The sequence below is a fragment of the Lepus europaeus genome, chromosome 7, assembly GCF_033115175.1.
Source record: "Lepus europaeus isolate LE1 chromosome 7, mLepTim1.pri, whole genome shotgun sequence".
Lineage (NCBI taxonomy): Eukaryota > Metazoa > Chordata > Mammalia > Lagomorpha > Leporidae > Lepus > Lepus europaeus.
In genome coordinates, this window is record NC_084833.1 from 1,515,025 (window position 1) to 1,537,411 (window position 22,387).

General features: G+C 68.0%; 3 protein-coding genes across 8 annotated transcripts in view; 1 reads left to right on the forward strand and 2 right to left on the reverse strand.

Moving 5' to 3' along the window:
- Positions 1 to 1,682: 1,682 nt before the first annotated feature.
- On the reverse strand, positions 1,683 to 22,270 carry TNNT3 (troponin T3, fast skeletal type). 6 transcript variants are annotated; one of them, XM_062195657.1, is made up of 18 exons: positions 22,226 to 22,270; positions 12,711 to 12,751; positions 12,539 to 12,552; positions 12,139 to 12,156; positions 11,078 to 11,095; positions 10,949 to 10,978; positions 10,177 to 10,197; positions 9,940 to 9,954; positions 8,616 to 8,651; positions 8,268 to 8,286; positions 6,302 to 6,347; positions 5,067 to 5,183; positions 4,908 to 4,985; positions 4,547 to 4,660; positions 4,336 to 4,445; positions 4,156 to 4,246; positions 2,888 to 2,928; positions 1,683 to 1,918 (listed from the first exon to the last, which is right to left on the reverse strand). In XM_062195657.1, exons 2-18 carry the CDS (start codon positions 12,725 to 12,727, stop codon positions 1,864 to 1,866), a joined length of 840 nt encoding a protein of 279 aa, XP_062051641.1. In that variant the 5' UTR covers positions 12,728 to 12,751; positions 22,226 to 22,270; the 3' UTR covers positions 1,683 to 1,863. The 6 variants fall into 6 exon arrangements, with proteins under 6 accessions (XP_062051641.1, XP_062051642.1, XP_062051643.1 ...); XM_062195658.1 differs by lacking the exon at positions 8,616 to 8,651; XM_062195659.1 differs by lacking the exons at positions 10,177 to 10,197; positions 10,949 to 10,978.
- Positions 19,871 to 21,167, forward strand: PRR33 (proline rich 33). The gene has a single exon (XM_062198508.1). The coding sequence runs from the start codon at positions 19,871 to 19,873 to the stop codon at positions 21,125 to 21,127; it is 1,257 nt and encodes a 418-aa protein (XP_062054492.1). The 3' UTR covers positions 21,128 to 21,167.
- The window catches only part of LSP1 (lymphocyte specific protein 1), a 29,050-nt gene continuing 28,902 nt past the window's right edge, over positions 22,240 to 22,387 (reverse strand). Inside the window, exon 10 of the mRNA XM_062195656.1 lies at positions 22,240 to 22,329. Coding sequence (XP_062051640.1) covers positions 22,240 to 22,329 — 90 coding nt within the window. The remainder of the gene's footprint in view (positions 22,330 to 22,387) is intronic.

Below are 22,387 nucleotides of genomic sequence, written 5' to 3' on the forward strand. Positions count from 1 at the left end.
AGGCTCCCGCTGAGCCGTGGGCTCCTGCGGCATCACCACCCCTTAGGCTGCACCGCCGACAAACGACTTGGGACGTCCCATGCTTGGTTTTTGTTTTTAAAGATTTATTTATCTGAAAAGTGGAGTTACAAAGAGAGACAGAGAGGTTTTCCATCCGCTGCTCCACTCCCCAAAGGGCCCCAGCAGCCAGAGCTGGGCCTGGTCAAAGCCAGGAGCCAGGAGCTTCTTCCGGGTCTCCACGCGGGTGCAGGGGCCCAAGGAGTTGGACCATCTTCTACTGCTTTCCCAGGCCACAGCAGGGAGCTGGATGGGAAGTGGTACAGCCGGGACTGGAACCGGCACCCATGTGGGTGCTGGCGCTGCAGGCCACGGCTTAACTCGCTGTGCCCCAGCGCCAGCCCCTGCCCCGTGGTTTGGACGCGCGGTAGAGGCCCACGCCTGCTTGTAGTGTGGTCCAGGTCACTCAGTGTTGCAATGCAGAGCAAGCCGCCGCCTTTGCTCTAGTTTTGGCTGCCAGGTTGCGGCCATTGTGGAGTTGGGGCCCCTGGGGTCCGGATTTGCCGGGCAAGGTTTCTCTGCGCCTGGCTGCGGCTCCCACACTCTGCTGCCCTCCTTAGGGCGCCTCCCGGGCGGCCCAGGGTGCGGGTTCGTCTGAAGGGGGTCACCGGGGAAGGCGGTCACGTGCACCACTTTCAAGCCACCCTTTAAACCGTGTGAGCAGCGTGTAGGTGCGCACTCCCGCGACCTCAGCCCCCGACCTTCCTCCGTCCAGGGCCGTGTGCGCGGTCACGGACCGTGCTGGCCGGATGCCCCCGCCCCGCTCGCTGGTGCCCGGAGAGGACGCCCTTCCTCGCCCCCACCGCCCTTCTGCTTTGCTCATCTGACTTCTAGTAAACTTTCGCTTCCCCTCCAGGTCCTTCCCGCCCTTGCTGACCACTTGCACTGGGCCCGTGCGTCCGCTTGGCCCCTCTGGAATTTCTGATTCTGCTGACCCAGATGCCCTGTGAGGCCAGGTTTCGGTCAGGCCTCCTGGTAAACATCTGATTAGGGGCCTCGGCCTCCCTCAGCGCCCGGGGACATCTGGTCACCCAGGCCCGGTCTCAGCAGGAATCCTGCCGGGGCAGTCCGGCCAGAACCCCACCCGCCGCCCTGGCCATTCCTCCTCGCTCTCCATTCCCGACCCCCTCCCTCCCCTTTCTGCCGTCCTCAGGGCCGGGGTCGCCGTCCCCTCAGCGGGGTCCACACCTGGGGACGGCACTGGTCGGGGTGTTCACGGGCGGGCACCGCTGTCGCAGGGACCTCGGCCTCTCGGCCTGGGGAGCGGGGTCTCCTCCCCAGAGCCGTCAGTGCCTCCGGGTTGTTCTGTGACTTGCATTCCCCGCGCGTCTGCCCGGTCAGGTCAGGCCCTTGGCCCTAGGGGCAGCGGAGCCCTTCAGAACTGTGTCTCATGATGCCTGTGTCCCTGGCCCAGGGCCCCCACCTGTCTGATGGCGTCTCCCTCACCCCTCCCTGCAGAGCCCCGGGCAGAGCGTCAAGGCCCAGTGTGCACGTACGCAGTCCGGCAGGTGGACGCGCCCCGGCCTGTCCTGGGCTGTCTCCTGATGCTGTACTCAGGTGGCCCCCAGTCCCCTCGCCCGTCTCGCCCAGGCCCCCTTGCCACAGAGCACACAGCGGGTGGAAGGGGTCTCAGCTTTATTTGCGGATCCCAGGGGGTGGGGACAGCAGGGACAGAGACGTAGGGGGGGCACTGAGGTGGCCCCTGCACCCGCAGGATCACCACGGAGCCCCAGCAGGAGCCAGGGCGTGGGCCTGGGAGTGCGAAGGGGCGAGGGTCTCTGCCGTGGGGGGGTCTCAGCAGCCGCTTCACTTCCAGCGCCCGCCGACCTTGCCCTTGGCCGTGGTGCCAGCCTTCTTGCTGCTGTAAGTGGGAAGCGAGTCGTTCTTGAGAGTTGGGGTCGGGTTGAGCCCTGGCTCCAGCCCCAGCCCCACAGACCCTCTGCCCTAACAGCCTGGGCCCCTCCGGGCTGTGCTCCCGGCGAGGGTCCGGCCCGGTGCCCGACTTCCTTGGCACATAGCTGGCTCCTGTGCAAGCTGCGTTGACTCACCTGCGCCTGGGCTGGTGGGCGCGCACCTGGATGGTTAGTGTGGTTAGGAGCAGGGGCCGGTGCAGCGAGCTGGGGCCCCTCCCTGCCCTGTCTTGCTGTGGCCACTGCCTTCCCTGCCACACTGGCCTGCTCGGGTCTGCGGCTCAGGCCCGAGAACCAGGCGGTGGCTGTAGGGGAGCGTCAGCCCTGGACATGGACAGGGGCTCAGCAAGACCTCTGGGCAGCCGAGGCCAAGCCTTTCTACACATGTTCTTGCACAGGCATGCATGCATGCACACACACACACACACAACTCTCCAAGGGACCTGTTCCAACCCCTGACCTGCACAGCAGGGACCTGGGGCGGGGTGGGGCTGTGGGGACACCGTGACCAGGGAGCTGGTCCCTGGGGGTGGGAATGGAGAGAGAACCCCTAGAACACAGCACCCCCAAATAGCCCTGGAGCTACTGAGCTCTGGGGCAGAGATGGCCCATGGCACCTCGGCAGCTGGCATAGCCGTGGGGTGGACCTGCTGTGGGGGGGTGGGGGTGGTGACTCCCGCCCTTGTCACAGGACCACTGTCCCGCCCCCTCGTCCAGCCTGGGCCCTCCTGCATACAGGTGAGGAAGGAGACTGCTGGCCCCAGGGCACGAGGTGGTGACGGAGGGGTGGTTAGTCTTTGTTACCGCCCTGCTGAGGGCCGGCCGCACTGGCCCTCTCCTGGGACCAGAATGGCCAGGCCGCAGGTGGGCAGGCGGCGGCCAGCCCCGCGGGCAAGCCAGGGGTGGGCCAGTCTACTCACTGCTTCTGGGCCTGGTCGATGCGGCTCCTAAGGTTGGTGATCTGCAAAGGACACAGGACTCACTGTGGCGGGGCCAGGCCTGGCATGCGCCCGGGAGCCCGTGGTGTCCTCACGGCGGCCACGCAGCCTCCTGTGCTGGCCCGAGGGCCGGCCGCTCTCTCTCGGACTCTTGGCTCCTCTTGCGGGGGCTCGAGGCTCCGACTGATGCTGTTCTGTACCGGCCCCGCTCCCACACAGCCGCTCAGGAGCCAGCCCTTACCTTGCAGCCTGGACGCGGGGCGGGGGCCTGGGGTGGGCCCCTCCTTCCAGCCCGGACCCCCTGCTGGCCGCCGAATCCGGGCCACCCCAGGGAGGGGCTCCCCTGCCCCTCGTCCCAGGGCTCCCTCCTGCTGCCTCGCTGGCTGCCGCCCAGGGCCTCAGGCCTCGGAGGCCAGCGCAGCAGGCAGAAGGGACCCCTGGGCACAGAGTGGGGGGGACAAGGGCCCAGCAGGCCACGGCCCCCGCCGCCAGCGTCCTCGGTGACCTGAGCTTTTGCCATGCAGTGCACACCGCGAGCCGGCCCGGCACGGGCCTGGCTACTTACAACTTGGCCAACATCTCCACCCTGGCCCGGACATTCATGATCTACAAAGACCAAGACGGTTACGGGGCTGGGCCCCTCCGTGCTCAGGGACAGCAGGGCCCCTGGGAGTGCATCTGGGGGCAGGGGTCCCTGACTCAGAGGGGACGCTGGGCCGGCCCCGCAGAGGGCCTGGAGGGTGGGCGGCAGCCCCGCCAGGGCACAGCTGCGGAGGTGTGGCCCTCCTGCAAGTGCTGCAGGTGATGAACCCGGGGCACAGACCAGGGGCCAGCCGGCGGTCACCGGGCAGCCCCGTCCTGGGGGTCCTGGGAGACTCCCTGTTTAAAGAGGCTGAGCACCTGCCCTGTGAGTGTGAGGAGACCCCCGTCCCACCCCAGGTGGCCACGTGCGGGGGTCGCCAAGACTGCACCTGCCTTCCAGCCCTGCAGCCCCTTCCCAGCCGCAGGTGTGGGTGGGTGTCACCCCCCTGACCCTCTGCCAGGCCCGCACCCTCGTGTCCCTTCACTGCCCCCAGGACCCAGGAACTGGCGGCAGCGGGCGGGGGTGGGCTGCTGGGAACAGCTGACCAGGCCTTCTCAGGCCCAGGTGCCCCGCGCAGGGGCAGATCCGGAGGGCGATGGGGCTGTGGCCCCGGCTGGCAGGGGGGACGGGGCTGGAGCAGCCCAGGGCCAGAGGGGCCTGGACTCACGTCGTATTTCTGGCGTTTCAGCTTCTCCCCGAACTCGAATTTGTCGGTCTCCAGCTGGTACAGGGTGTCCCAGAGCTCCTTGGCCTTGTCCCTGGGGAGAAGGGAGAGGGGCGTTGGGCTGGCCGGGCGGCCGGGGGCGGCCGGGGCGGCCGGGCAGTGGAGGCCGGCGCGGGCGCGCACCTCAGCTTCTCGTCGCTCAGGTGGTCGATATTGAGCGGCTTGCGCCTCTCGGCCAGGATTTTCTTCTTCATCTCTCGGGCCGTCTGCTTCTTGCCTCTCTTCTGGTCGGCCTGGGACGGGTTGGGGCCGCAGCGGGGCCGCGTCTCAGGGGGGGCCGGCGGCACCAGCGAGGCCTGAGGCCGCCGCCCCCGGACCCGAGTGCCCGGCTCACCTTGGCCAGGTAGCTGCTGTAGTTGGCGCCCATGGAGGACAGCGCCTTCTTCTTCTTCAGGTCCTCCTCGGCCCTCCTCTTAGCATCCTCCTCCTCCCTCCGGGCCTTCTCCTCCTGCGGAGACCCCCGCGCCCCAAGACCCTCAGGGCTGTACCTGCCTGGGTGTAGAACTTTCTGGAAGGAGGCTCCGGGCCCTGGTCTGAGGGGTGGTGGTGGAAGGGATTGCAGGGCAGGGACCCTTAACCAGAGGCCCCAAGCAGGGCCTGGGCGGAAGGCAGGGGCGCCCTTTCTGGGGGCTGGCGTGCAGGGGCCTGCAGCAGGGGAGCCCCGTCTCTGGGCTGGGGCCCGGGGGCCGCCTCACCGCCAGCCTGTTCTGCCGCTCTCGCTCCTTCTCAGCCCGGATCCTCTGCTGCTCGGCTCTCTCGGCCCGGCGCTTCTCCTGAGGCCACGCAGGGGTCAGCTGGGCCCCGCGCCCCCCCAGCCCCCCCACTCCCCCCCCCAGCATGGGGCTGTCACTCACGATCCTCTCCTTGAGGGCCACCAGCTCCTCCTCCTCCTTCTTGCGGGCTTCGAAGTGGCTGTCGATGAGCGCCTGCAGCTCCATGAGGTCCTTGTTCTGCCGCTTCTTCTGGATGTCCTGTGGGCAGGAGCGGTCAGCCCACCCCCCACCCCGCCGGGCGCCCCCCTGGGCTCCTGCGGAGCAGCCCCGGCCCTGCAGCCGCCTGCAAACCAAGACTGGCGGGGGGACTTCGGGCCCCCGCTGCTGCCCTCCTAGCCACTCAGGGTGAGCCCGGGCCCTGTGCAGCCGTGAGGTCAGCAGCACCCCTGGCCTCATCGTCCCCCCAGAGGCCCCACACGGACCTGGCGGAAGGCAGACCGGAGAGGGGCACATGGGTGTGTCAGCAGAGAGATGGAAGGGCGGGGGTGGGTGGACGGGTGGATGGGTTGTGAATGAATGCATGGGCAGATGGATGGATGGATGAGGTGGCTGGATGAGTACACGGTGGGTGGACTGTGGCTGGATGCATGGGTGAGTACACGGGGGGGTGGACTGTGGGTGGCTTGTGGGTGAGTACACGGTGGGTGGACTGTGGGTGGATGCATGGGTGAGTACACGGTGGGTGGACTGTGGGTGGCTGGGTGAGTACACGGTGGGTGGACTGTGGGTGGCTGGATGCATGGGTGAGTACACGGGGGGGTGGACTGTGGGTGGATGCATGGGTGAGTACACGGGTGGGTGGGCTGTGGGTGGCTGGGTGGCTGGGTGTGTACACGGGTGGGTGGACTGTGGGTGGATGCATGGGTGAGTACACGGTGGGTGGACTGTGGCTGGCTGGATGCATGGGTGAGTACACGGTGGGTGGACTGTGGACTGTAAAAGAATCGATTGATAGCTGGATGAGTGGACGGACGGATGGGTGGGTGGAGGGACGGATGGGTGGGTGGAGGGATGGGTGGGTGGGTGATGGACGGATGCATCGATGGATGGGTGGGTTGTGGGCGGGTGGATGGAGGCTGGAGGGATGGGTGGATTAATGCCTGGACTGTGGGTAGATGATGGATGGAGGCGAAGGAAGGGGCTGTCTATTCTTAGGAGAATTTCCTCTGATCCAGGAATGAATTATGGCAGAGCTGCCTGGAGCCGGGACCACCCAGCTCTGCCTTCCTAAGAGGGGGCGGCCTCCTGAGGCCGTGCCTGGAGCCTGGGGGTGGGGCCTGCGGGTGGCCAGCACGTCGATCTGGGTGCAAACTTACATCGAAGTCTACTTTCTCTCCTTCCGGGATCTTAGGAGCAGTGAGTCTGCAGGAGAGAGGTGGTGGGGGTGCTGGTGAGCAGGTTGGCCTGCCCCGGCCTGACCCAGGCCCAGGCTGGCGCCAGGGCCCTCACGCTTGGCCTGAACCTCGCCCTTATCAGATGTATAGCCCTGCGTCCCGAGAGCCTGGCCCCTTGGCAAGATCTCAGCCGTTCTACTTTCCCGGGGGCCTGGCCATCGCCGGGCCCGTCTCACCCTGGGCCCGTCCAGGCGGGCACCCCTGGTTTCTTCCCCAACACCAGCGGCCAGGTGGGCCGAGGGGGCCTCCCAGGCCGGGGCGGCACTGGCCCCGTGCCCGAGAAACGCACGCTGCTCTGCCGAGCCGTCGGCAGCCTCTCCCCAGCCTTTTTTTCTGGGGGCCCGGAGGAGGGCGGGGAGGTGGCTAGGAGGAAAGTGCTTTGAAGAGGAAGCAAGCCCCCACCCCAATCCATTCCAGATGGGGCCAGGAGCCGGGCGACAGTGAGAGTTCCTTACAAAGAAGCCGTGGCAGAGAGCGGGGTGCAGCGTGGGTCAAACCGGGGAGCACAGGAGGTCCCTGGGAGGGAGGAGACCAGATGCCGGCGGGCGCGCAAATGAGAAACGGATGCTTGCGGAAGCATCGCGCGTCCGAGGGAAAAAAAAAAAAGCCAGCGGCCCAGACCAGAAAACACGCTTTCCCCCAGACGCCGGGGAAGACTCGGTGCCCGCGTGCAAACCGAGCCCTGAGAGAGCAGGGCGAGAGCGAGGGGCTCGGCCCAGGGACAAAGCCGAGGCAGGACTGCGGGGCCGGCGGCCACCACGGCGGGCGCGCCCGTGGCCCTGGCGGGCAGGGGGTGGCACGGCGGCCCGGCCAGGCGCGGGGAAGGCAGCCCGGCGGTGGGGGCCCCGCGCCCCTAGGGCGGCCGCGCGCTCTGCCCGGGTAATTCCAGTTCTGGGAACGCAGCCTAAGGCAACAGCCCTCCGGAGGGAAGAGGCCTTGCCCTCGGCGTTATTTATGATCGTAAAATATTAGGGCAAGCCCGGGAGAGGTTAGGAAAATGCCGGTTTGTCCAATTGATGGAATATTATGTGGCCATTCAAAATATTTAAGGAGACTATGTGAAAACATGGAAAAATACTTATGAATAGTGCTAAGTTTTAAAAAAGCAGATCTCGAGGTCATATACACAGCATGGTGTTTGAAAACCACACAGGGTTGAAGTCTGTTTTCCAAGCCCGATGCATGGAAAAAGAGCAGGCAGAAAGGCGGCCTTCACTTGCCCCGCCGCCACGGCTGCCGGCCTGGGCGCAGACGCACAGGCGAGCTTTCTAACGTTTTTTCTTCGTTTGATTTTCACGTATTTTCCAAATTTCCCTTAATGAGGTGTTTTATTTTCATAATGAAAACACAAACAATTTTTCTAAAATGAGAAAATATCTTGGGAGCCGGCCCCACGTTCTGCAAAGTGCAAACGCGGCGGCCGCTCTCCCAGGAGTCCCTGGGGCGCACCAGCCGGGGCCCCCAGGTCCTTCCCACAACCGGCACCGGGGGACGCTGCATTCCAAAATCCATCTCTGTGAGACCCTCGAGAAGGGGCTCAGGGGCCCCCCGAGAGCCCCCACCCTACCCAGGCAGCTCCTTCCAGGTTCACTTGCACACTCAGAGCCCTGGGAGACCCCACCCCCACCACCAGTCCTGGGGCTCACGGAGCGGGGTCCAGAGAGGCAGCAGCACCGACCTCTCCCCTGCTCCCGTCTCTTCCGTCCTCCCGCTGACTCCCACCCTGCTGGACCCCTCCTCGCTTTGGCTGTAGCCTCCTCTCGCAGGAAGCCCTCCTGGCTTGCCCTGGGCCTCCTCAGTCAGTGCTCTGAGCCACCTCAGCACCACCCGTCCTGTACACCTGGGCTGCTCCCCTCGCACCCCAGCCCTGCACCACCCTGGTACTCACTTGGGTCTTGGCTTCTCCTCTGGAGACCCCAACGATGCGGCATGGGGAGGGGGGAGAGAGAGAGCAGGTGAGAGACAGGCGGGGGCTGCAGGTGGGGGCCTGCTGGGTTCCCACCCGAGGGGCCGCCTGCCTCTTCAGCTGAGCCCACCCCTTCCCTCCGGGGCCTCAAGAAACAAGGGTCGGAGGAGAGGGGCTTGGTGTGGAGACACAGAGGGGCAAGGAACACAGGGAAGATGAGGGAGGGAAGAGGGCGGGGGGGCCCAAGGCGCATGCGGGCGAAGCGGCGAGGCCAGGCCGCAGAGCAGGGGGCAGAGCCGGCCGGCTGCGGCGGGGACAGCGGGCCCTCACCTTCCTCGTCCTCCTCCCGCACGTCCTCGAGGGCGTCTTCGTGGCGCGAGGCACAAGCGCACGTGCGAGAGAAAAGCCGCGGCTGCGGGCAGCGTCCGGCCACGCGAGCAGAGCAGCGGGCGCCCCCCTCCCCTGCCCCGCGCCCAGGCCTGGCCCCAGGAGTGCCCCTGGCCGGGGCCGGACAACTTCTGTCTGGGGACAGGGTGGGAGCAGCTGGGTGCCCGTGAGGACCCCCGCCCGGGATGGCCTGGCCGTGAATGGCAGGGTCCCAGGGCCCTGGCTGGCAGTGCCCCAGCGAGTCTGAGACCACCCCCACCTCCTGCAACACGGGGCCCAGCCTCCGCCCTGGACAATGCCCAAGACCCTGACCCCTGCCTTCAAGCTCCTTCCCTCCGGGGGCAGCGCCGAGGCCACGCCTAGGCAGCCTCTCTCCCCCAATGCATGGCCTCGGGTGGCTCTCCCCTCTGACCCTGAGGAGGCCCGGCTGGGCCTCTGTGGACCAGGGCTCCATGGCTCCTCCAGGCCTGCGCACTGCCTGGGCTGACCCTGCCACTGTCCACGGGTGCCGCTTCTTTGGATGGGGCTGCCCACGCCCTGGGTTCCCTGGGGAGGTCCCGGGCCGGGACTGTGGCTCGGGGCTGTGGCTGGCCACTGTCCACGCACACACAATGCTCTCACCCTCCAGTGGGGAGGACCCTTGCCGCCTCGGGGGCTGCGGCTGTGCCCACAGGGGCCTGAGAACAGCCCTGCACCAGGGCCCCTGACTGGACTCTGCAGGTGCCTTCCCTCTGCCCAGCAACCCCCGCCCCGGGGCCCCTCCAGCCCGCCCAGGTGTGTCTGGGGGAGGGACCCTGGGGCCTGCAGCACTGGGCGTTTGCACGCGTGCCCTCGGCCACTCCGGGTCCCCAGCGGCCCCACCAGGGCCGCAGCCTGCCCTCCTGCCTCTCCCCACCTGGCCCTGCACTGCCCTGCAGCCTCACCCTCTCTGTTCCCTTCCTCTGGTCTGATCTGGAGGCAGGCAGAGGCCACCTGCCCCCCTCGCCTCCTCTGCTCCTCCCCACCCCCACCGTGGCGGACCCCGAGGGTCCCAGCGGATACCCTGGCCTCAGCGTTGCCCATCCTGCTCCTTCTGCCTCCCCGCTGATGCCCGGGAGGGGCCCTGCTGCCCCCAGCTCCGACTGCTCCCTGCCAGGGGCACAGAGCCTGCCTGTGCCAGCCAGGCGCCCTGGGCCATTGCTCCAGGCTGCACCATCCCACTCTGTGTCCAGTCCAGAGGCTTCATGGGGTTGGGGGGAACAGGTGCATGCCATGGGGGGGAGCCTACCTTCCTGGACTTCCTCTGTGGAGCAGCACCATGGAGGGCAGAGAGGGAGAGAGAACCAGGAGTGAGCAGGCCGAGTGGGGGAGAGTGGGGGGAGGGAAGGGGGGGAGGGCGGAGGGGCGGGGTCCGAGCAGAGCCAGGCTGTGAGTAGGTTACGCGGCCCTTGTTCCTTCTTGCCCGGCTCCTGCACGCGCCCCCGTGGCCATGCGTGCCACGTGGCGGGGCAGGCGCGTCACATACCTGGTACATGAACTTCGGGGGCTAAGGAGGGCCGTGGAACAAGAGGCCAAACCGCGGGTCAGAGGTCAAAGGAGAGGGATCCGAGGTTAATGGAAACAACCAGGTGCCCCTCCAGCCCAGGAGGGGTGGGAGGTGTGCGGGAAGCGAGCAGAATCCGGTCAGAACCAGCCTGGGTGTCCCCGCCCCCCACCGTCCCAGCCACCACATCCCCAAGGCCTGAGGTCCACAGAGACTCGAGTTCCTCTCCTGCCTCGGGGTAACCGGGGCCGGGGTGCCGGGGTGCGGGCTCCCGCTTTTCCCAGCCCCGCCGCGCCACGGGCCGTGCAAGGCTGCCTCGGCGGCTCCCTGCCGTCCCTCTGGGCGCACACCCCTTTCCTTTGTTCAGCCTCCGAGGAGCTGGGAGCCCCTGGGGCAGAGGGCAGCTCTGTCCACACCCCAAGCAGTCCACAGCGGGGGTGGCACCTGGCCTGGGGCCCCTGGCTGGCCGAGGGTTCGGCCGCCACCGTGGGGACCCTGGGAAGGAGGGCTCAGCCCACACCCGGCCCACGGTCTCCCCACGGCAACCTGGGCAGATGATAGCCCCAGGCAGTGGTCGGGCCCCGGGGTCCCACACCCTTTCTGGTGAAGCATCGGCCACGGTTAGTGGGTTACGTGGGGCCACATGTGGGGGCCCCTTGGCTGGCTGGGCCTCGCTGTCCCCCTGCCCCCACCCCGCGAGGCTCCAGCCAGGCCCCGGGCCCCACATGGGGACCAGAAGTCCTGTGTCTCGTACCTGGCTCATGGACTTCTGCAGGGCTGGGAGCTGGGAAGTGCAGGGCGGGAGGAGAGAGGAGAGGTTAGAGGAGGCCGCTGCCGTGAGGGGAGGTGGGCTCGGGGCTGGGGCCAGGCAGGCCCCACTTACCTTCCTCCTGGGCCTCTTCTGAGCAGGGGGGAAGCCCGGCAGCAGGAGGAGGCGGGGAGAGAGAGAGAGGCGACAAGGACAGGTGTTAGGGAGGGGGCTTGGAGCCTGTCTCCCTGGAGAAGGGGCCAGAGGGGCCCCCAGCCCGAGCAGGAGGGCCTGCAGGGACTCCCACCAGAGGGTCCCTGCCGCGGCCTGGGGTGTGGGACCCGAGTGTCCCTGTGGGGGCCTGGCCTCCCCCCACCCCAACGGAGGTGTGGGGCACCCGCAGGCTCTGGCTGAGGCTCCCGCTGCAGAGGGCTGCCTTGTGGCCCTGGCCCAGGGCTCCGGGGACCCGCCGGGGGCAGCTCAGCCTCTTGGGGCCCGGGGAGCGGCGGCCGCCCCGGGGGGGCCTCGGAGGACACCTGCTGCTGTCTACCTTTTTGGAAGAAAAAAAGTGCTTTGCTCACGCTGTTAGGGCAGCCAAGTGTTTTCAAAACCTTTTCACAACATAGCACCCAGCACTCCTCAGAGGATGGCCCTGCCCTGGGACAGGCATGGGCGCTCGGGGCTTAAGTGGGTGCCCGGGCTGGGAGAGCTCCCGGGCACGACCGAGCCGCAGCCGGGAGGGTCTCAGCTTCTAGCCCGGGTCACAGCAGCGGGCAGCGGTGGGACAGGGACACAGAGACAGAGACACAGAGACAGAGAGACAGGGGCAGGGGGACAGGGAGGGAGAGAGACCCTCACGCCCAGGCCCTTGGTGTTAATGAGAACCTTAGTGAGCCAATCCCAGCCCCCCCCACACACCATGGACACACACGATGAGTGCATTGCAGCCCAGGGAAGTAGGGGGGGAGGTTAACGGCGCTGCTGACTTAATTAACGATCGAGTCATGAATCGTTAATCTCATGATTGCATCATTAATCGTTAATCCCGTTAACGATTGATGATGATCATTGGTGAAGGGTTAATGGTGAGGAAGGCAGCGGCTAACGGCCCAGCCCGAGGAGCAGCCTCCACCAAGCGGGAGGGGAGGGGCTCCGTTAGGAGGGGAGGGGGAGGGGCCTGCGGCTGCCGGGGTTACCTTCCTCTTCATACTGCTCTGTATTGGGGTGGAACAAAAGAGAGGGGCCATGTTAGCCGGGGCCGGCCCCCGCGGGAGGAGGACCGAGGACCAGCAAGTTCCATCCCTGGGCAGGCCAGGGATGGCTGCCGGGGCCCTCGGGCTGCAGGAGGAAGTGGGGAGGGGTCGGCTGGCCAGCTGTGATGGAGGGCGATGAAGCCGGGAGGCGGAGCTGACCCTCTGTCTCTTCTGCCACGCGTTTGCAGGGCGAGCAGGTGGAATGCGGCGTGTTGTGGGAGGGGGCCCGGAGCCCACTTCTGGAAACGTGGCCAGGCTAGGGGTCCCCAGGGGGCAAGTGCTGTCCACAACCAAGCCCTCCCCAAGGGTGCAGCGAGAGAGAGGGAGTAGTGGACACACTCACCCTCAACGTGTTCACTGCAGGAGAGAGGAGAGAGAGAGAGAGGGAGAGAGAGAGAGAGAGAGAGAGAGAGAGAGAGAGAGAGGCTGGGTAAGGCAGCTTGCCGTGGACGCTGGTCCTCGGGTCTCTGCAGAGGCTGAGGCCGGAGGAGAGGGACCCTGGCTGGGGTACTCACACTTCCTCGTCCGACATGGTGGCTGGTGCTGCCGGCTGCTGCTGTGGAGACAGGGCCCACGGGGTGGAGGGTTAGGAGCTGCTCCCCTGGAGATGGAGGGGAGGCCCTAGAGGGGGCTGCCGCGGGCAGGGCTTCAGGTCCACTCTGCCCTGGGCAGGTCCACCCCGTGCTCTCGGGGAGGCCTCATCAGGCCTCTGCACCCCACATGTTGGTCCTCGGCCTGCAGCAGGGGGCCCGGGAGCTCCAGGAGGAGCCGGAAGGGGTGGCTCCATCCAGGTTCTGTCCTGCTGCTGGGGGTGCTGGGGGCGCCCTGCTGACAGACGCTGACACCTGCTTCTTGGGGGCCTCTCTCCAGTGGGCTGCCTGGGAGTCCCCACTCTGTAGGCCACTCTTCCAAAGCCACAGGGCGTGGCGTGGCTCTGTTCTCTTGTCCCCTTCTCCACCACACCTGCAGGCTGAACCCTGAGCTCTCTGTGCTGCTCCCAGCCCGGAGCCCTTGGGGGGGCCCATGTGTGCCCTGGGGACCGGGTCGGCAGAGTCCCAGCTCTCCCAGGCCCTACAGCTGCTCTTACATTTGTCACCATCTACAGGAAGCCCCCGGTGGGGGCAGGCAGGCGTCCCCCATCCGGGGGCGCTGGTGCGGGGTCCACCGGTGCCCGGGACCAGCTGGCTGCCCCACACGCCTGCGCCATGTCGGCCAGGGTTTGGCCAGATGAGCTCCGTCACAGTGTCTCACAGCCCACAGGCAAACCTGGGCTCTACAACTCCCCCCACCCCAGCGTGGTCTCAAGTGGGAGCTGCCCTCCAAGCCCCCAGGACGACCAAGCCACGTAGAGGTTACAGCTTGCTCTTCCCTGCGTCCCGCCCAGTCCCTCCACTGGCTGTTGCCATGTTGACTCATCCAGGGGCCCCTCTGGGGCGGGGGGGCGTAGTGAGGGGCTGCAGGGCCCGTGGGGGGTAGCACCTGTCGGCCCCCGGAGGGTGCCAGGGCTGGGTTATTTATAAGGTGCCAGCAGCAGCTGAGATGTCCAGAAATAGCAAGATGCCCCCACCCGAAACCCAAGACGGTGGGGTGGTGCCCCGCCCCCAGCCCTCCCCACTCCGGCCCTGCAAGGTGCCCCCAGAGGCCCTCGCAGCGGGAGGGTGCCAAGGTCCACTTTCCAAGCAGGGAAATCGAGGCTCCTGCTTGCCCCGGGGTGCTGTTCCCTGCATTGGCATTTGGGCGGGAGTCCAGCTTCAGGCTCTGCTCGCAGGGTGGGGTTGGAGGGCAAGGTCTGGCTCCTTGGGCCCAGAAACCATCCTTCCCTCCTGCCACTCGCCTGCTGTGGGACACTGGCCACGCCCCTCGGCCATCTCCCCATCCCATCAAAGTCACCTCCCCCCAGCCTCCGGTGGGCGAGGGTGCCCAGGAGCTGACCTCAGCAGGGTGGGGGGGTGGGCGGGGTTCCTGCTGAGCACCTGCTCCCCCCAGCCACAGGCCAGGTGGGACAGGAACCCAGCACCCCTCCTCCCTCTGTCCGGCTGGCAGCCTGGCCACTTGCACCCTGACTTCCACCTCTAGGGCACAGCGAGGTTGAGGTGAGAATGGCAGTGCTGGAGGACACAGCCACGCAGGGGCCAGAGCTATGCGCGCTCCCTGGCAGCTCCTGGGAGCGCCTCTGGGGAGGCCATGGGGCGCCGGGCAGCTCCCCTCGCGGGCGCTCCGTCTCTCCCACTCCCTGCTGTCCCTGGCTGGGGCCCCCTCAGGAAGTCTCAGCCCCAGCCGGCCTCCCTCCCACCGCCGTCTGGCGCGAGAGCGACAGGTGTGGGGCCAGCCCCTCAGGCTCAGGCCCCCGTCCCTCCCTTTGCCAACCCCGAGCCCCAGAGTGCCCCGTGAGTGCCAGGTGGCCTGGCCCCTGCAGGAGGCCCCGTCTGCCCCTGCCTGGCGGGCGGCTGTCGCCGGTACCCACCTACGGGTTGATCTGAGAAGGTCTGAGCTCCCTGTCGGTGGGACGGGCTGCAGGCACTGCCCGGGCCTCCGGCCCTCATGTTATAGGGCCACCTGATCTTCCCCATCAGCCCATTGGCCAGCAGCGGGGTAGCCGGGCGTGGGCAGGGGCAGGGGCTGTGCCACGCAGGCCCCTTACCAAGTATAGGAAAAGATGGAGGAGGCCTGGGGAGGCAGCAAGGCCCCCCCCCCCCCCCGAGTGTCAGCTTCTATTTTTACCTCTAGCAGCCGACTTGGTCTTGATGGACGGGGCGGGGGTGGGGGGCGGAGGAGGGTGCTGGGTGGCCCAGGGGACAGAGCCCAGGGCTCTCCTTGGGTCAGGTCACCCTGGGGACCCCCAGAGCAGGGCCCCCCTTCCTGAGAGGTGTCCCACGGGAGCGGACATTTTACCCGAAGGGTCTGCCCAGTGGGAGCTCCATCACATCCAGGGCCCCCGCCTCTCTGTCAGAGGAGCAGCTTTGTGTCCCGGGGACCCCCGGGGGACGGAGGATCCTACATCCTCAGCCCTGTGTTGTCGGAGCCCTGCTTTGAGGCTGGCTTGGGTGGGCGCCGGGCAGCGGGCTCTGCCGTGCTCCCCACAGCTGCTGCTCCCCGCTGCTGCTGCAAGGCCGGGGCCAAGCCTCTGCTGTCTGCCTGGGGGTGCCCGGTGTGGGGATCTAGACCTTGGCGGGCCCGGAGCAGGGGGACGCTCAGGGTGGACAGACGTTCTTTGGTGCCAGCCGAGCCTGGGCTGTTCTCCATCCAGGCTCCCGGGTCAGGGAAACCGAGGCCCTGAGTGGAGGGAGCGGAGCCCTCCCAAGGCCTGCAGGTGGGCACGGCCATGGGGTTGAGAGCCGCCCAATCCAGGACCCACGTCGGGGTCCGCAGGGCCCATGCCTGCGGCTGGTGAGGCCCAGGAGGCAGGCGAGGGCCCTGTGTTGGATGAGGGATGGCCCCAGGTTCCTTGAGGCCCCTTGGGAGGCTCTGCAGGGCCTCACCTGAACCCCCCCTCCCCCCGTGCTAGAAATAAGCCGGGGCTGGGGCAGGTGGGTGCACCTGTGTCCCTTGACAAAGGCCGGCAGCCCCACCCCACCCCTCTGCAAAGTCTCCTCCCGAGGTTGGTGCCCTGGGCCCCCCTGCACTAGCCTTTGTCCTCAGGTGGCCGAGGGTTGGTGACCCGCGCCCCTGGTCACCATGGACTGGCTCTCTGCCCCCCAGGGTCCTCTGTGGAGCCACTGGGCCAAGGCTCTGAGCTGGCTCCTAGTCCTGGGGAGCCAACAGCACCCCCAGGCCGCTCCCCAGGCTCAGCACCAGGACCTTGAGCAGGTGGCCAGGTGCCCGTGTCGGGGCAGGCACTGGGGACTGCCCGGGAGGTCTCTGGGGCTGTGCCCGCCCGTGGGGGCACCGGGGCCCTGCAGTGACGCTGCTTGGCCAGCAGGGGAGGGTAGCTGCGCGCTCAACGGGCCCGGGCCTTGGCAGGTGCTGAGCTGTGAGGTCAGAGGGACGGGCAGGTTTTATTTTGGGTCTGGGCGACCTCTCCCTCGGGGCACGGGGCCGGAGGTGCAGCAGGACGGTATAGAGCGGGCACCACGGGACCGGCCACGACAGGCCTTCGACAGGTAACCTCACCCCGGTCCCACCTGACCCGGAGCGGGCAGGGCGGGGACCGCCCCGCGGGGGCAGAAGGTGACAGGAGACTGAAGTGGAGGCCGGGGACGGGGTGGCCCAGCTAGCTGGGCTGGGGACTGCCTTCCGCCTGGAGCTGGGCTGCGCTGGGCCTGGCCCTACGGCAGAGTCGGGGCTGAGGACACTTCTGGAGGTGGACCCGGAGCTGAGCTCAGGAGGCAGGGAGGTGACAGGAGGAGGGGGAAGGGCCTGAGTGCAAGGGTGGCCCCCAGCGTGTCCCTCGCTGTGGGTTCCTGCCCCCAGGGCACAGGGCTGGGGGCGCCAGAGCCCACAGGACCCCAAGTCTTGCCTGGGTGCCCCGAGCTGACCCAAGTGTCTGAGCGGGCCCAGCCTGCCCCCCCGCCCCGGCTTGTGCCCTGCCAGGCCAAGGATAGGAGCCGCTGACGCAGCACTGCTCACTGAGCCACTCCAGCCACGGGGCTGCGGCCCCCATGCCCGCACGCCCCCTGGGTCTTGCAGGTTCGTTGATTTTTATCCGCAGACATTGTAGGTGCTGCCTGGGCAGAGGATCCGCGAGCCCCTGGACCTGGGAAGCCTCTGGGAAGTAGGAGTGGGCATCCCTGTGGCCACAGGGTGGGTACCACACCCAAAACCCGAGCTAGGCCACGGCCGGGCCATGGTCAGGAGGGGCAGACCCGGGCCCAGCAGCAGTGAGACCACTCCACGCTCAGTGTCTGGCGCCAGCCGTGGCCTTGTGGCTGCTCTGCCTCCTGTCCTTGGCCACCATGCCACCCAGGTTGGCCAGGAAGACAAGGAGCCTTGTGGGGGAGCCCCCAGCTGGGCAGACCATGGCCTGGATGCTTTGTCAACGGAGGGTCGTGGCAGAAAGCAGTGCCAACACCCCACACGCATGGCCGTGGCTCTGGGGGCCGCGCCAGCTCCCCACACGCGTGGCCGTGGCTCTGGGGGTGTGGCCGTCCTGCGCTGTCCACACTTGCGCAGCAGAGTGTGACTGAAGCCTCTAGAGAGCCGCTGAGTGGCACAGAACGTCAGACGCCAGGGCCCCATGCCCAAAGGGCCCCGCCGAGCGGGAAGCAGGGGCAGAGAGCCCGCCTCCCACCCCACACGCACCATGTCCCCTCCCACTTCCTCCACCTCCTTCCTCCTCCCTTCTTCCCCTCTGCCTCCATCACACAACTTTTCACACGTCTTCATCTCTCACCTGTCCATCTACCCACTCACGCACCCACCCATCCACATGCCAACCACACACCCACCCACCCGTCCACCCACCCATCCATCCATCCACCCACCCATCCACACACCCCAATCCATCCACCCATCAACCCATTTACCCATCCACACACACACACGCCCGTCCGTCCGTCTGTCCATCCATTTACCCATCCAGAATCTACCTACCCACGCATCCACCCGTCCACCCATCCATCCACACACACACACGCCCGTCCGTCTGTCTGTCCATCCATTTACCCATCCACACACACACGCCCGTCCGTCCGTCTGTCCATCCATTTACCCATCCACACACACACACACACGTCCGTCCATCCATCTGTCCATCCATTTACCCATCCACACACACACACGTCCGTCCGTCCGTCTGTCCATCCATTTACCCATCCACACACACACACACACGCCCGTCCGTCTGTCTGTCCATCCATTTACCCATCCACACACACACGCCCGTCCGTCCGTCTGTCCATCCATTTACCCATCCACACACACACGCCCGTCCGTCCGTCTGTCCATCCATTTACCCATCCAGCATCTACCTACCCATGCATCCACCCGTCCACCCACCCATCCACACACACACGTCCGTCCGTCCGTCTGTCCATCCATTTACCCATCCACACACACACGCCCGTCCGTCCGTCTGTCCATCCATTTACCCATCCACACACACGCCCGTCCGTCCGTCTGTCCACCCATTTACCCATCCAGAATCTACCTACCCACGCATCCACCCGTCCACCCACCCATCCACACACACACACGTCCGTCCGTCCGTCTGTCCATCCATTTACCCACACAGAATCTACCTACCCACGCATCCACCCGTCCACCCACCAAAGCTGCACTGACGACGTCTGCAGTGCTGGGATGGAGGCTGACCCCACGGCGGCTCTTGCCATCGGGGGCACAAACCGGGGTGCAGCTCCCAGGAGCACGCGGCCTCAGGTGCTGGCAGGCTGCGCCACGCCAGCGGGAGGCCGGGCCCCAGACTGGGGCGACCACCCCTGAGATCCTGCAGGAGGCCTCAGCACAGGACAGAGGGCCTGGACCTGCAGGCCACCGGGCACTGGGCGGTGCGGGGTGGCCTGGCCGTCCCCCCCTCCCCGGAGCAGTGAGTGTGGGCGGAGCCAGCGCATGGGGATACAGGGGTCGTTTTATTATGCAGGACACAGGTGGGGGCTGCAGCGGGGGGAGGGACGTGGCGGCCTGAGCACCTGGCGCAGGTGTTGTCACTGTCGATTTGGGGGTCACCTCGCGGGTGCCCCGGGGTCTCCCTGCAGACTCGGCGTCCACCTTCCCAGGGAGCTCTTGCCTCTTGGTGGGTGGAGGTCCCTTTAGCGAGGGCTCAGGGCTCTCTATTTCGGCCCTGGGCTGTGAGAGTCAGGGTTGCTGGGTCACACAGAGGGAGAGCAGCGAGGCTGGGGTAGGCCTGGGAGCAAAAGGCGAGTTGGAGGGGCAAGGCTGTGCCGCGCTGGCAACAGGAGGCGCCGTCTGAGCTAGGGCGGGGGAGGGCACAGCCGCCTGTACCTGCAGTCCAGGGTACCTGAAACACAGGCAGGGGGTGCAGGCCCGTGAGGCCGGGCTGAGGACCGGCCCCAGCCCTGCCGGCCGCCGGGCCCCAGCCGCCTGCTCCCCCTGCACGCCCCTGGCCTCTCTGGCTCACCCTCTTGCCCCTGTCGGGAGCAGACCCCCAGCCTCAGCCGCCACCTCGGAGATCTGCTCCCTGGGCCGGGTCTGGGGCCCTGCGGTGGGTGGGGGAGGCTGCCCTCCACTTGCCCCCTGCTGCCTGCCAGCCTGGCCGACCCCAGGGGCCAGGCCCGCTGGAAGGCAGCCCGGGGAGGCCTCCTCCGGGCCCTTCCCCCAGCACACAGCTTGCTCTGCGGCAGCCGGGGGGCCTCCCTCCTCTCCAAGCCAAACCCCCCGGGCTCGGCCCCAACGCCATTTGTCAATGTCCTTGCAAACACGTGGCGCCCAGAAACGCAGGCGGCTTGGCCAGGACCACCCTGGCCAGAAGGGCTGTGGGGGGGTCCCGTTCAGCAGAGCTCAGCGAAAAACGGCTCCCACCTTCCGGCCCGGGCACCGCCGCGGAGGCCCCCTGGCCGCCGGCCCTGGCCGCTGGCTCGCTCGGACAGGCGCGCCTGCGGTCGGCCCCGAGACTGCGCGGCGCCCCTCACGTGTCTGCGGGCGGCCGGCTCTTCCTGCCCGCGGCCACGGCCCCCGGCAGCCAGCCAGGCTCAGGCCTCCCACCTGGGCTCGGGTCCACCCCTGACCAGACCCCTCCGTCCCTCCCAATCCAGGCTGCGCCATGTTCATCTCGGCCACGTCGGTGTCCCTGGAGGCGGGTGGCGCCGGCGCCCAGGGGCCACCCGGACCCCCGCCGCCCCTGCTGCCCAAGCCCGGCAAGGATAATGTCCGATTCCAGAAACTGCTGCGCAGGGCGGCCCGCAGGAGGACCGCGGCGCCAGGGCCGCCCGCCGCGCCCGCCGCCTTCCGCGCCTCGCTGTCCCCCGTGAGCGAGGCCAGCCACGACCCGCCGGAGACCGCAGCCCCGGCCCCCGCCGCGCCCCGCGCCCCGCACACGCCCGTGGTCCCGCAAGCCGCCTCACCCCCGCACAGGCCCGCGTTCTCCTTCCACCTCAGCCCGAGCGCAACCCCGGCAGCCCCCGCCCGAGAACCCGCCCGCGCCCCCATCGGCTTTGCCTCTGTGCCAGCCCCCACCGCGGGAGGAACCCATGTCACGCACGTGCACCTGCGGCTGGCCCCGTCCCCGCACACCGGGACCCCTGAGCCCCCCAGGATGACCCCAGGAGGGGGCCCCAACGGCAGGGACCAAGACACAAGCCCTCCCAGGCCCCAGCCTCTGATTCCAGTGGCTCACATCCGTCCGCTGCCCACGGGGGTCCCAGCGGGCAGTCCCCAGCCCGAGGAGCCGCCTGTAGCAAGGCCGCCGTCCAGCTTCCAGGCCACAGTGCCCAGAGAAGGCGGCAGCAGGGTTGTGGTGCCCATAGCCCCCACCTACCGCTCACCTTGCAGCCCGGCTATGGCCCCCGAGGCTGTGGACACCCAGGAGGCCCCGGGGGCTGGCCCTGCCCCAGAAGCCACACGGGTGTCCATGCCCCCCCGGGTCTCGCCCACTCCGGGCCCCCAACCGAGCCCTCTCCCCAGGATTGCACCCAAGCCCCAGCTCAGCGGGTGGACGCGCCTGAAGAAGCAGCTGATGGAAGAGACGGGGGAGCCCCGGTTTCCGGAGCCCGAGCCGGAGCCCAGCCTGGGACCCCCGCAGCAGGAGGCGCCCGCCCCGGCCGGCCCCCGGCCCCCAGCCTCCCGGGCCTCCCGGATGTGGGACGCGGTGCTGTACCGCATGTCCGTGGCCGAGTCCCGCAGCCACCCCGGGGGGCCCCTGTCCGGCCTCTCCCGCCTGCCCTTCCTGTGCAGGCCTCGATTTGACGCCCGGAAGCTGCGGGAGGCGGCCCGACCCCCTCCCTCGCTCCACGCCATCCCGGGGCTGCCCCGGCAACCCCTGAACTTCAACCGGACGGCTACCGGCTGGAAGCTCCCGTGAGGGGGCGATGGCCGCCAGGGCCCAGGATCAGGCGTGGACAGAGGGGCACTGCAGGGGGAGGCGGTGGTCGGGGAGGAGGGGCCAGGTGGAGAGGAGGAGGATGGTGGCTGGAGGAGGAGGTGGCTGCAAGGACAGAGCATGGTCTGCGTGGAGGGTCTGTGGGGGCTGACGGGGGGCCATCTTGGGGAGGGGTCTCCTGGGGGCAGAGGGCAGGGCCAGCTCGAGCCTCTGCTGCCCTGCAGAACCTGGGAATCGGCCTCCTGTTCCTTGGAGGGCAGGACTCAGGCCCAGGTGCTGTCGCCTGTGGCCGCAGCGTGGCTGCCTGGCAGGCGGTGGGGAGTCAGATTCCCCCCATCCCGGGGCCAGGGTGTGCAGCATGGAGACCCCAGGCCTGGGTGGGCGTGAGCAGGGCTATGAGGAGGAAGTGGTGGGCAGGCTGACCCTAGAGACCCAGCTCTGGCGCATCGGGGGGGCTGCAGGCTGAGGGGCAGAGTGGGGGTCCACTGAGGGGAGCGGGCGCAGGCGACCAGCCATGCCTCGGCCTGCTCAGTGCCAGGGCTGGGAGCACAGCAGGGCCTGGGGGAGCAGCCCCCAGTGTGCAACACGCCCAGCTTTGCAACGCCGTCAGCCGCGGGCAGGGGAAGGAAGCGGGGGCTGTGGGTCTGGGGCCCTGGCACTAATAAACACAGCTGACCTACAGGGCCGCCACTTCCTGTCTTCACCAAGGGACGGGGCTGGGGACGTGCGGAGCCCCACGGGGCCCTGAGCCGGGGCGGGGCCCAAGCTGGGGCGGGAGGGCCAGCCCGGGGTCTGTCCCTTTGGAGACTCTGGGTCCCTGCGATCTTGGTGGGGAAGCCAAGTTCCGGGGGCTCCGTGCCTGCCCCCACTCCCCTAAGGTGCCCGGGTGAGACTGGGCAGACACCCCGAGGGAGCTGTGGGTGTCCCTGTGTGGGGCGGCGGCTGGCCCTGCCGAGAAGGACGGAATCCGCGTGGGGTGAGGCGAGGGGGTCGGGCTGTGGGCCTCAGGGCTCCCTGTGCAGCCCCTCACCCTGCGGAGCGGGCCCGTGCACCCCCGCCATGCCCCGGCCCTGCACTCACCGGGGACGGGCGGCCTAAGGGGCTGAGCCCTCGTCCACCAGCACCTTCTCGTACTTTCCGTGCCCGGTCGCCACGAACTTGTACCTCTTCCCAGACGGGGTGCTCTGCCGGGGAGGGACCGAGAGCGAAGGTGAGAGTGGCCGGCGGAAGGTGGCGCCGCCT